Genomic DNA, 14,002 nt, shown 5'->3' with positions numbered 1-14,002 from the left:
TGCTTATAAAATTAGACTTTCTGTTCTTGGATGTCTACAATCTGTGATGGTCGGCCATTTTTTAAAACAAATAAAATGTTAAACAAATTTGAATGTTTTCTGTTTTATATTTATTCACAGTTTTACATGGTTTGTGTTTTATTGGCTTTTTAAAAATAATAATAATTGGTAATATGGTATCAAGGATAGGAATGGGGAAGGACAGATGGTAGTTGATTTTGCAAAAAGGATGGAAATGGCTGTGGTGAATACCTACTTTAAGAAAAGGGAGGAGCACAGGGTAACATAAGAGTGGAGGAAGGTGCACACAGGTGGACTACATACTTTATAGGAGATGCAAGCTAAAAGAAATCAGAGATTGTAAGGTGGTGGCAGGAGAGAGTGTCACTAGACAGCATAAGATGGTTGTTTGTAGGATGACTTTAGAGGTAAAGAAGAAGAAGAGAGTGAGAGCTCAACAAAGGATCAGATGGTGGAAGCTGAAGGAGGAAGACTGTTGTGTGAAATTTAGCGAGCAGGTGAGAGAGGCACTGGTTGGAGGGGAAGCAATTTTGGACAACTGGAAAAGTACTGCAGATGTTGTGAGGGAGACAGCTCGGACAGTACTGGGTATGACATCTGGACAGTGGAAGGAAGACAAGGAGACTTGGTGGTGGAATGAAGAGGTCCAGGAAAGCATAAGGAGAAAGAGGCTGGCGAAAATGTTTTGGGATAGTCGGAGAGATGAAGAAAGTAGACAGGAGTACAAGGACATGCGGCGTAAGGCGAAAAGAGAAGTGGCAAAAGCGAAGGAAAAGGCATATTGCGAGCTGTACAAGAAGTTGAATATTAAGGAAGGAGAAAAGGACTTGTACCGATTAGCCAGACAAAGGGACAGAGCTGGAAAGGATGTGCAGCAGGTTAGGGTGGTAAAAGATGCACACGGTAATGTGCTGACAAGTGAGGAGTGTGTGCTGAGAAGGTGGAGGGAACATTTTGAAGAGCTGATGAATAAAGAAAATGAGCGAGAGAAAAGGCTGGATGATGTGGTGAGAGTAAATCAGGAAGTACAAGAGATTAGCAAGGAAGAAGTGAGGGCTTCTATGAAGAAGATGAAGAGTGGAAAGGCAGTTGGCCCAGATGACATTCCAGTGGAGGCATGGAAATGTCTAGGAGAGATGGCAGTAGAGTTTCTAACCAGATTGTTTAATAAAATCTTGGAAAGTGAGAGGATGCCTGAGGAGTGGAGACGAAGTGTGCTGGTTCCTATTTTCAAGAACAAGGGTGATGTGCAGAGCTGCAGTAACTACAGAGGCATAAAGCTGATCAGCCACAGCATGAAGTTATGGGAAAGAGTAGTAGAAGCTAGGCTTAGAAAACAGGTGAAGATCTGTGAGCAGCAATATAGTTTCATGCCGAGAAAGAGCACTACAGATGCAATGTTTGCTCTGAGAATACTGTTGGAGAAGTACAGAGAAGGACAGAAAAAGTTACATTGTGTGTTTGTGGACTTAGAAAAAGCTTATGATAGGGTGCCAAGAGAAGAGTTGTGGTATTGTATGAGAAAGTCTGGAGTGGCAGAGAAGTATGTTAGTGTAGTGCAGGACATGTACAAGAATAGTGTTACAGCAGTGAGATGCGCAGTAGGAATGACAGACTCATTCAAGGTGGAAGTGGGATTACACCAAGGATCAGCTCTGAGTTCTTTCTTGTTTGCAGTGGTGATGGACAGGTTGACGGATGAGATCAGACAGGAGTCCCCATGGAATATGATGTTTGCAGATGACATTGTGATCTGTAGTGAGACTAGACAGCAAGTTGAGTCTAGTCTGGAGAGGTGGAGATATGCTTTTGAGAGAAGGGGAATGAAAGTCAGTAGAAGCAAGACTGAGTACATGTGTGTGAATGGGAGGGAGCCCAGTGGAATAGTGCAGTTACAAGGAGTAGAAGTGGTGAAAGTAGATGAGTTTAAATATTTGGGGTCAACTGTTCAAAGTAATGGAGAGTGTGGTAGAGAGGTGAAGAAGAGAGTGCAGGCAGGGTGGAGTGGGTGGAGAAAGGTGGCAGGAGTGATTGGTGACCGAAGAATATCAGCAAGAGTGAAGGGGAAAGTTTACAAGACAGTAGTGAGACCAGCTATATTGTATGGTTTAGAGACAGTGGCACTAACAAAAAGAAAGGAGGCAGAGCTGGAGGTGGCAGAGCTGAAGATGTTGAGATTCTCTTTGGGAGTGACAAGAATGGACAAGATTAGGAATGAACATATCAGAGGGACAGCTCAGGTGGGATGGTTTGGAGACAAAGCCAGAGAGGCGAGACTGAGATGGTTTGGACATGTGCAGAGGAGGGACCCAGGGTATATAGGGAGAAGGATGCTGAGGATGGAGCCACCAGGCAGGAGGAGAAGAGGGAGGCCAAAGAGGAGGTTTATGGATGTGCTGAGGGAGAACATGCAGATGGTTGGTGTGACAGAGGAAGATACAGAGGACAGGGTGAGATGGAAACGATTGATCTGCTGTGGCGACCCCTAACGGGAACAGCCGAAAGACAAAGAAGAATAATTATAATATGGATATGTTCTGTCTCCTACACTGTTCAGTGCTTGCATGGACTGGGTGTTGGGTAGGGTTGTTGAAACTAGTGGTTTAGATGCTTTCTTTACTGACAAACGCTTTAATGGTCTCGACTTGGACAGTACCGTCAGGGATAGTGGCCAACTGGTTAAATCAAGGTTCAAGGTTCAAGGTTACTTTATTTGTACCAAAAGGTAAATTTGGTTTGGCAGTGAGTCACTACATTCATAACAATCACATAAACACATAAATACAGATAAAAAATACAATAAATATAATAAAAATACAATGAGCAGTGCACTTTTAAATGCACTTGTTTCCACAGCAGATGGTTCCTGGTTCATTCTTCTCCATGTACAGCGCACTGTGGCAAATGTAGTTGTTTAAAGGCGCGATATAAATAAAGCTGAGTTGAGTGTAGTGGCATCAGAAAGAGTATCTGGTGTAAAATTTGTGGCAAATCAATATGCAAGTCAGATCTGCTGCCGCGACCCCAATACCGCTTGGACAATACTGCGATCTCTGTGAAATCAATGGATACCCTGATTGCAACACTTGGGATACTGAGTGAGAAAATGGAGTGCCTGTGTTCATGATTGTCATGGATCGTCTTGGATCAAGACTGAGATCCAACCTTTCAATGACTTCTTGGACTCAGCCATAAGAAATGTATCTGTATGTTTCCTTAGCTCAGTAGTGACGTTCCTATCTCTGAGTGCTTGGACTTTGAGATCGAGAGATTCCTGGGAAGAACTTATGGATTCATAAGGTTACTGGTGATGCCAATATCTTTGCAAGACAGCAATAGTCCAAGTCTTGAGGTTCGTGGTGCTTCATGTCTCATGTGATACTTGGATGCTAACTAGTGATGTAAAAACAACTGGGCATAATTAAGAGAGCAGGTTTCTCAATGATGATTAGCTCATGGGTACTTCTGAAAGGTGGGGATGGACTGGTTGTCTGGCTGGGTGGTTGCCATCAAAGAACTAACAGGTTTACATAGTGTGGTGACTGCATGTTCCCAGACCTGACCTGACCCATTGCTTATGGAAGTCATATAAGGAAGGCATGTCAAAGATGTCTAACATTGTGTAGGGGGCGTGCCATGTTAATGTTGAAAAGCAAAATGACCTAGCGGCCTGTGCTAGTTTGTACTAATGGACTAATTTTTGACAGGTGGTAACAACATGTGCACGTCTTCAATAAGTCTCTTTGTATCTTGTGACTCAACAATGCCTGCGGACATAAACTATGCAGGCAATGAAACAAACACAGTGTTGGCAAAGTGGAGATTTTTGCGCTTGTAGCGGTTGTTAATAACACTGTTTGTTCTCATAATTCTCTGACAACATCATAAACCCAGACACATAAAGTGATCACAGCCATCTGCACCTTGGCTTTGGGATGACTTCATCAGGAACAGGTGTCCAAATTGACTCTGGTGATTTTTGTTCCTTGAATCGCCCATCAAACACAGCAGCCAGCTGTTCCATGTCAAAGGCGCACACCGCTGAGCCCGGTATGCTAAAAAGGGAGGAAGAGTGAAGACGGACACAGAATGTCAGTCGAGAAAAACACTTTGAACTAAAATGACAATTCTTCCATACAGTGTCACCTGAGTTTTACAGTACGTTTCGAAAACAGAGTGACAGTTGTAAAAAGAAACGATAAGGGAGGCACAAACTCGAGTGAAAAGAATGAAAGGCGTTAAGATATTGAAAGTCAAGTAAGAGGCTGAGAAAGGCACAGGCAGCCTGCAAAGCTGACAAATTGGATTTAGACTGTTGATATTGTGTCATTCAGTGCTCCAACACTAAGGAAGTTCTCAGTGAGACGAAAAAAAGGCAGATTACGATAGACGCTGTCGGCTCTGTGGGCCAATATGCAGAGGATGCTACAGCTACATCAGAGTCATAAAAAAAGATCTTGGCAGGAATTGTTGGAATAAAAAAAAAACAGAGGAAATGAGTCACTGAATATTCTGCTTTCACACTAGGGCAAAGATTCCCATAAAGGGAATGAACCCAACAACACCTTCCAGGAAAAAACAAAAACTAAACTGCACTATGGAGGCTGTTCAACTGCTCATGAACCCACCAACGGGAAACAGAACATCTGCTCAAAGAGGTGTCCAAAGTCCACACAGACACAACGGATCCTCAAAACACACAGTGAGACAGACTCCCTCTTTCTTTCCGCTCCACCTGAACTTACATTTTTGTGTTGCGGCTATAGAAATGTAGCACTTACAGCATAATGGAGTCAGCATGCGATCAGGAACAAGTAACAAAAGCTTGTTTTCTGCTCAGAGACTCATCGTCAGCAGTGACTAATGATGTGCGTGGTGTGAGCGTGAGTGACTAAGAGCTAAAATCTTAGCAATACAAACTGAATCACTGAGACTGAATCACCTGCAACCTGTTGCTCCACAAAACCCACACAAACCCATCTGCGTCTCACGTTGTGTCAGTCAAAGACGATGCTAGAGGGGCCGCCGTTCAATCTAAGGTCGCAGAGGAGTTTGTTTTGCGAAAGCAGAGGCTAAAGGGTGGATTTTGGGAGGAACAGTGCGCCTTGCAGGTCAGGTCACACTTCTCCTCAGTACTTATCATTGATATGCAGGGATGTGACTCAACCCACGTCAGTGAGACAAAGAGCTGCAGGCATAGCTGCGGATGATACGCCGTCTCTCTCAGGATCACAGGTGCCAGATGTTATGTGTGATACGTCTGCCCGTTAGATGCTCGGATGCCAGTCACATTCTCTGTCCCCCTACCCACTCGATGAGTGCAGGTCACCCAGGATCCCCCGCCGCAGTTCAACTTTAATTTTAGCGTTTTCCTCCCCTTTCGTTCCTTCCTCATTTGTCCTTCCTGTGCTCTTTCTCCACGGCTCGGCAAACAACCCACTTGTCGGCCATGTTCGGGGTCTTCAGAAGATGGAGTCTCGTGTGGGCTGTGTCTCTGGGACCCAGAGCGTGACTTTCAATTAATTCAAACTGAGGAATACATCGATTTTGTTCTTTGTAAGGGGCAGTATTACAATAATAACTGGGAGGATTTAACAGCATCAATAGTTACTGAGATACAATGAAGAGTCATTTAACCAGGGTCAAGTGTTTCTAAACATTTTCAGGAAAAGCATTAAATTGGATAAACTGATGGGGCGGCAGGGAGGATTAGTGGTTAGCACTGGTGCCTCACAGCAAGAAGGTTTTGGGATCGCTTCCTGCCCTTTCTGTGTGGAGTTTGCTGGTTCCCTCCCACAATCAAAAAAGAAAAAAGGGTTACATTTAGGGTCTGCTCCTTTCTCTGCCCCTGCCCAAGGCAGCGTCTCTACATCTGAAGTTGGACAGTGACTAACTGTAATTAGGATGAGTTACATGCAGAGGACAAGTTTCGTTGTGTACGAGGGCTGTCCGTAAAGTATAGGTCCTTTTTATTTTTTTCAAAAACTATATGGATTTCATTCATATGTTTTTACGTCAGACATGCTTGAACCCTCGTGCTCATGCGTGAGTTTTTCCACGCCTGTCGGTGACGTCATTCGCCTGTGAGCACTCCTTGTGGGAGGAGTCGTCCAGCCCCTCGTCGGAATTCCTTTGTCTGAGAAGTTGCTGAGAGACTGGCGCTTTGTTTGATCAAAATTTTTTCTAAACCTGTGAGACACATCGAAGTGGACATGGTTCGAAAAATTAAGCTGGTTTTCAGTGAAAATTTTAACAGCTGATGAGAGATTTTGAGGTGATTCTGTCGCTTTAAGGACTTTTCACGGTGCGAGACGTCGCGCAGCGCTCTCAGGCGGCGTCATCAGCCTGTTTCAAGCTTAAAACCTCCACATTTCAGGCTCTATTGATCCAGGACGTCGTGAGAGAACAGAGACGTTTCAGAAGAAGTCGGTTTCAGCATTTTATCCGGATATTCCACTGTTAAAGGAGATTTTTTTAATGAAAGACGTGCGGACGGGTCCGCGCGTCAGGAAAAACACCTCCGTGTTGATAACCATTTGTTAAAATCCAGTTGGCTTTTGATGGCTTTCAGTGGAGTGAGTATATGAGAAATTGTTTATCAGCTGGAGATGTTCCAACTTGTCCTTAAGGCTTCCAGCAGAGGTGTTTTTCCTGTGACGGAGCGTTGCGGCGGCTGCGAGCCGACGCTGCAATCCGCCCGCACGTCTTTCATTAAAAAAATCTCCTTTAACAGTGGAATATCCGGATAAAACGCTGAAACCGACTTCTTCTGAAACTTCTCTGTTCTCTCACGACATCCTGGATCAATAGAGCCTGAAATGTGGAGGTTTTAAGCTTGAAACAGGCTGATGACGCTGCCTGAGAGCGCTGAGCGACGTCTCGCACCGTGAAAAGTCCTTAAAGCGACAGAATCACCTCAAATCTCTCATCAGCTGTTAAAAGTTTCACTGAAAACCAGCTTAACGTTTCGAACCATGTCCACTTCGATGTGTCTCACAGGTTTAGAAAAAATTTTGATCAAACAAAGCGCCAGTCTCTCAGCAACTTCTCAGACAAAGGAATTCCGACGAGGGGCTGGACAACTCCTCCCACAAGGAGTGCTCACAGGCGAATGACGTCACCGACAGGCATGGAAAAACTCACGCATGCGCACGAGAGTTCAAGCATGTCTGACGTAAAAACATATGAATGAAATCCATATAGTTTTTGAAAAAAATAAAAAGGACCTATACTTTACGGACAGCCCTCGTATATGTACAATGACAATAAAGGCTATATTCTATTCTATTCTATATGGGCCAAGCAGGTTTTCGTACCAGTTAAGGGGACTGAACAGCATTTACAATCCAGCCTCAGTATATGATTGCAATGAAAAAATATATAGAGGCTATCTCACAGATAAACAGGGATCAACATTTAGAAATGCTTCAATCATACTGAAAGGTATATTGCATTATTTGACTTATTATAAAGACTCTAAAAATGTTTAGTTTGGAATATGTATTAATGAATGTTATGAGGTAAAAACAGCAAAAAACGGTGACAAAGGTTCGAAAGTTAAAGATGCTGCAAGTCTGGAAAAATAAAAGACGTAATGTTTTGGTTGAGCTAATAAGGTTTTTTTAAAAAAAACAAAAGAATAGTGTGCAAATTATGCTTAGCTATCACTTTGCAGGGCAACATATGTCATATGTATGCTAACTGATCATCTGCAGAGGAATGGTCTATTTGAAGAGTTTCAGTCAGGTTTTAGAATTCATCATAGTACAGAAACAGCATTAGTGAAGGTTACAAATGATCTTCTTATGGCCTCGGACAGTGGACTCATCTCTGTGCTTGTTCTGTTAGACCTCAGTGCTGCTTTTGATACTGTTGACCATAAAATTTTATTACAGAGATTAGAGCATGCCATAGGTATTAAAGGCACTGCGCTGCGGTGGTTTGAATCATATTTGTCTAATAGATTACAATTTGTTCATGTAAATGGGGAATCTTCTTCACAGACTAAAGTTAATTATGGAGTTCCACAAGGTTCTGTGCTAGGACCAATTTTATTCACTTTATACATGCTTCCCTTAGGTAGTATTATTAGACGGTATTGCTTAAATTTTCATTGTTACGCAGATGATACCCAGCTTTATCTATCCATGAAGCCAGAGGACACACACCAATTAGCTAAACTGCAGGATTGTCTTACAGACATAAAGACATGGATGACCTCTAATTTCCTGCTTTTAAACTCAGATAAAACTGAAGTTATTGTACTTGGCCTCACAAATCTTAGAAACATGGTGTCTAACCAGATCCTTGCTCTGGATGGCATTACCCTGACCTCTAGTAATACTGTGAGAAATCTTGGAGTCATTTTTGATCAGGATATGTCATTCAAAGCGCATATTAAACAAATATGTAGGACTGCTTTTTTGCATTTACGCAATATCTCTAAAATCAGAAAGGTCTTGTCTCAGAGTGATGCTGAAAAACTAATTCATGCATTTATTTCCTCTAGGCTGGACTATTGTAATTCATTATTATCAGGTTGTCCTAAAAGTTCCCTAAAAAGCCTTCAGTTAATTCAAAATGCTGCAGCTAGAGTACTGACGGGGACTAGAAGGAGAGAGCATATCTCACCCATATTGGCCTCTCTTCATTGGCTTCCTGTTAATTCTAGAATAGAATTTAAAATTCTTCTTCTTACTTATAAGGTTTTGAATAATCAGGTCCCATCTTATCTTAGGGACCTCGTAGTACCATATCACCCCAATAGAGCGCTTCGCTCTCAGACTGCAGGCTTACTTGTAGTTCCTAGGGTTTGTAAGAGTAGAATGGGAGGCAGAGCCTTCAGCTTTCAGGCTCCTCTCCTGTGGAACCAGCTCCCAATTCAGATCAGGGAGACAGACACCCTCTCTACTTTTAAGATTAGGCTTAAAACTTTCCTTTTTGCTAAAGCTTATAGTTAGGGCTGGATCAGGTGACCCTGAACCATCCCTTAGTTATGCTGCTATAGACGTAGACTGCTGGGGGGTTCCCATGATGCACTGAGTGTTTCTTTCTCTTTTTGCTCTGTATGCACCACTCTGCATTTAATCATTAGTGATCGATCTCTGCTCCCCTCCACAGCATGTCTTTTTCCTGGTTCTCTCCCTCAGCCCCAACCAGTCCCAGCAGAAGACTGCCCCTCCCTGAGCCTGGTTCTGCTGGAGGTTTCTTCCTGTTAAAAGGGAGTTTTTCCTTCCCACTGTAGCCAAGTGCTTGCTCACAGGGGGTCATTTTGACCGTTGGGGTTTTACATAATTATTGTATGGCCTTGCCTTACAATATAAAGCGCCTTGGGGCAACTGTTTGTTGTGATTTGGCGCTATATAAAAAAATTGATTGAAATTGATTGATTGATATGCCCATTGGATGTCAACATTGTTTGACTATTACTTTAGAGACCAAGCTTTCAACTCAGTCAAAACTATTCCATTTATTAATCCAATTAGGTCAACTAATAATACAATCTGGGATGGCCATAATAGATTTTTCTGAGGTTGGATTGGCAGTGTTGTTTAGTCCAATTAGGTGGTATCAATTAGGTGATATCAGGGTTCATGCTCATGTAATATTGGGATCTTGGCCTAATTTTAAAAATGTTCCATTAAAATGTATGGAAACTTGTATCTTGCTAAATATTTGACACCAAAACTGAAGTCTGCAAGTACTCACTGAATGCAAGCACAAGTATCTGCAGAGCTTTTTTTAACGCCTGCGGGTGCTAAGTCAGTTGATTGGGCTTCTCTCTGGAACATCCTGAGAAGTCATGAGATTCCCAACAACTCTGACGAGGGCGGTCGCATCTCCTCCACTCTCCCTTATCTCTGCTCTCTGCTTTAACCTTCAAGTCCCTACTTCACCAGACTGTGAATTCCTCAAATTATATTGGATACTGGATCTATTTGACTACTATTAGATTAACCATAGAATTGATCAGCTGGTCTCTGAACGCTATTGACACCATTTTTTCTACAAGAAGGTCAGGACCGGGGGATCCTACCTGCCCAGATGGAATGTATCCTGCGGGCTATGTTCTCGACTCCTGGGAGTCGCGGTGTGTTGCATGCTTTGCGCCTTTCTCTGTTGAGGACGTCGAGGATTTATTCATATTTGGTAGGGGTGCCGGAAAAAATCGATTCACATCCGAATCGCGATTCTTATTTATTATGATTCTGAATCGATCCAAAATGTCCAAGAATCGATTTTTAAAAAGCATTTTTTTAAACATTCTCTTGCTTACTCACTGCGTGTACTGTTTGTCAGGCAATGGCTTCCGTACTACAGCGTCCCAATGAGGGGAGGGTCCAACGTGCTTCAAACATTCGTGAGCTGCATCTTAGCATGGAAGACAAAGAGCTAATTCAGCCAGCACTGCCTTTGCTGAAGGCAAATGTTTGGGCGCATTTTGGATTTTATTATTTGCTGCGTAAGAAGGAGCTTGACATGACTTATGCAGTGTGCAAAAAGTACTACGGAAACACTTCAAATCCGCAAGCCCACATGCTATGCCATCACCCGGAGCTAAAAGAGGGGAGCAGGGGTATCTGCCAACTACTGACCAGCGCTTCGCTAAACTGCCAGCCAACTCTGAACGAGCAAAGCAGATAAGTAAATTTACATCTAGAATCACTTGATTAACCTTGTAAAGCTACATTTTCTTAAACATAAACATTTTTTAAGTAATATAATTATTTCTCAGAGCTCTTTGAATCAAAAATCGATTCTGAATCGAATCGTCACCCCAAGAATCGGAATGGAATTGAATCGTGAGTTGTTGTACGATTCACATCCCTAATATTTGGTCTTATGGTAGCAGGGCTGGTACTTTCTGCCTTATGTGCTGCCCTGATCTACCGGAAAATTGGCAAGACGGCGGCATCAAGAACCACGGGCCCTCGCTTGTCCGTCATGATTAACAAGTTGGGCAAGGCAGTGCATTCTCAGACTGCGATGACTCTTGAACTCAGACACAAATTGGATGATATCTTGGAGCAGATGTGTGCCTTGCAGATGAAGGTGAAGATTTCGGAGGCTGGGGAATATTCTTAATTCATAATTGGGAATATTCTTAATTCATATTTGGGATTTGGTTGTTCAAGTGAAGCTGTAAAAAGTGTTTTTCACTGCTCAAACCACAACACGGTAGGCTTATCAGCCTGAAGGACAAATTGCCCTGCTGTTTTCCTCCAGAGGAATGTCTTCGGCCTTGGTAAACATTTGGCTGTTTCTTATCTCAACTCACAAAGACAATAAACTGTTTCACAGGACTGAAGCATGCTCCACTCCCTCTCCCGACCCCCCTCCTACCCCCCATCACACACCCCCCACTCCGGCTTCTGCTCACGTCATCCCTTCCCTTCTGTGGGGGTGATACAGTTTTAGCTGCTGCTGGTCCCCATCCCCCCCAAGCTGACGGTGGCACAACTCAGGGTTGCTGCGAGACCTTCACCCACTTGCCTCAATTTGGATAACGGACTTCTTCAAATTTAGTGCACATAAACAATGTCAAATATATATGTGCTGTCTTTAATTCTAATGTGTGCCATTATTACGGTAAACAAGTAATAATTGTGGACTAATTGCTGTCTGAGGTAACTGGAGTGTAAACATAATTTCTTCACTGTGAGATCAATAAAGTAAAGTAAAGTATATCTCAAATTGCTGGACATCACAGCTGGCTAATATACAGATACCGTGAGTGTTGTGCAGAGTAGAGGCAGAGAATCTGGTGTTTGTCAGGGATACGTCCCGGCTTGTTTTCTGTTCAGCGTGTTTGCATGGACTGGGTGTTGTGGAAACCAGTAGTTTAGGTGTAGCTTTGCTGGAAGGAAAAGTTTATTGAGCTTGACTTAGTGGATGAAGCTGTGATCTTCAGGGAATCAATGGATACCCTGATTGCAGCACTTGAGAAGCTGAGTGAGGAGTCAAAATGTCTGGCATTTCAATTGTTCTGGATCAAGACTAACGCCCTGTTCTCACTTTCACTGATCTACATCTGGAAGGTCACAGCCTGTACCATGGCAAACTGGCACGTGAAGATCAAATGTGATCTAGCATGCTGCTTGACGACGTAATGCACTGGGCTATCATGTGATTTGATGATGTAATGTGCTACTCTAGCATGTGGCGATAGCTGTGACACTGAGCAAGTGGAGTGTGTTCCTGAGCATGATCCCGTGTGCAGCTGCCTCAGTGCTGAGGACCTCAGTAAAAGGAAAGAGGATGCCCAGTTATCACATGTCTGTGGTGAAATGATGACTATTTTTGCGAGGTGGAGTTGGAGTGCTATTCTTGCACCACACATGGTGCCAGAGAGAATTGTCAGTTATCAACATACTGTTCAATTTCAATTTATTTTCATTTATATAGCACCAAATCACAACAAAGTTGCCTCAAGGCGCTTCATACAAGTAAGGTCTAACCTTACAAACCCCTAGAGCAACCACAGGCGACAGTGGTAAAGAAAACTCCCTCTGATTTGAGGAAGAAACCTCAAGCAGACCAGACTCAGAGGGGTGACCCTCTGTTTGGGCCATGGTACAGACACAATACTGTTCCACAAAACTGTGGACTCTAAACTGTGGTGCTTTTCACGCTTTATCATGTGTGGACAAAGATGATATCCTTTAGGCATTTGTATGTAGATAAATGAGGATGGGCAGTACAGTTAGTACTGTTGCCTCACAGAGAGGAGGTCCTGGGTTCAATTCCAAAGACATGCAGGTTGGATGAATTGGTGACTCTACACTGAACATAGGTGTGAGTGAGAGTGTGTATATGTGTTGGCCCTGCGATAGACTGACCCCCGGGTTAGGCTGCAGCCACCCCCCCCCCCCCACACACACACACACACACTTAATGACCCTGAAATGGAATAGGCAGGTGTAGAAAATAAATAAATGGGTAATTTGGCTTTCAGTGAACAATCTGATGTAATGAAAACATATGCTGGGATGAGACCAGCACTATGGTTCTAGTTAACTGAGTCTTGCATAAAATCCACCATCACAACAAAGGTCCATCAGCAATTTGACAGCCTCAACGTGAAAACTGTAAAAGATTACAGTTTTCACGTTGAGGCTATATATTATATGGCAGGGCTGGTGGCCAAGCGGTTAAATGTGCTTGTTTCCAATGCGGAAGGTTCCTGGATCAAGGCCACCCCTACCCATTCTTCATGTAATGTGGAGCTGCGGCAGGAAGGGCATCCGGTGTAAAGTTTGTGCCTTGGATCTGCTATGGCATCCCAGTATGTATTACAGCAGGTGGACTCAATATTTAGACCCCTGTTTGAGTCCTGGTCATGCCGTCTGTCTGTGTCCTTGAACTAGACACTTCATCTGCATTTTCTCAGTGCACCCAGGATTAAAAGTCAATCCATGGCTGGAGCAGTAAACTATGATGGATTGGATTGGTGTACCATTCAGGGGTAGTTGCACACTCCAATCCACTTCGTGTTATGGCATCGGGATATAATCACTGGTGGGTCTCAGGGCCAGTATAGGACTTATTTGTATAAATTACTAAGCCTCATATAGTTATGAGCCATGTACCACAAGAATTCAAGTGTTTGTTTCTATTCATGCACAGTCAAGGGCCTTTGAAAGTCTGCAACATCATTCAACTGCCAGGTTTCCGACAGATGAAAGAAGCCATTGATGACAAATGGAGAGGAAAACTATGAGTGGGTGTGCTGTTGACAGCATTCCCGTCCACACGGCACAGGTGGCTGGAGCAGCCAGCTGTGGCTTTGAACTGCTGCTCCTTACTCACATGACCTGGCAACATGTGGCTCGTACCTCTCTCTCAAACCCGCAGAACTGTTTTCAGAGTCACGGTGATGTCATCCAGGCTGTTGAAGTGTATTTGGAGCCGTAACAGGAAAGTAAACTTTGGTGCAATGAGGTATTCTCTTACATATTGCACAATATGGGCTGAAGGTCAT

General features: G+C 43.4%; 1 protein-coding gene across 1 annotated transcript in view; it reads right to left on the bottom strand.

The window, feature by feature from the left end:
• sema6bb (sema domain, transmembrane domain (TM), and cytoplasmic domain, (semaphorin) 6Bb) overlaps positions 1-14,002 on the bottom strand; it is a 191,583-nt gene that overhangs the window by 73,315 nt on the left and 104,266 nt on the right. The window contains 1 exon segment of the mRNA XM_034179613.1: positions 3,945-4,076. Within this exon segment, the coding sequence (XP_034035504.1) occupies positions 3,945-4,076 (132 nt within the window).

Source organism: Thalassophryne amazonica, chromosome 10 (assembly GCF_902500255.1).
Source record: "Thalassophryne amazonica chromosome 10, fThaAma1.1, whole genome shotgun sequence".
Lineage (NCBI taxonomy): Eukaryota > Metazoa > Chordata > Actinopteri > Batrachoidiformes > Batrachoididae > Thalassophryne > Thalassophryne amazonica.
Note: the sequence above shows the minus strand (reverse complement) of the source record. Positions and strands in the feature narration are given on the sequence as shown.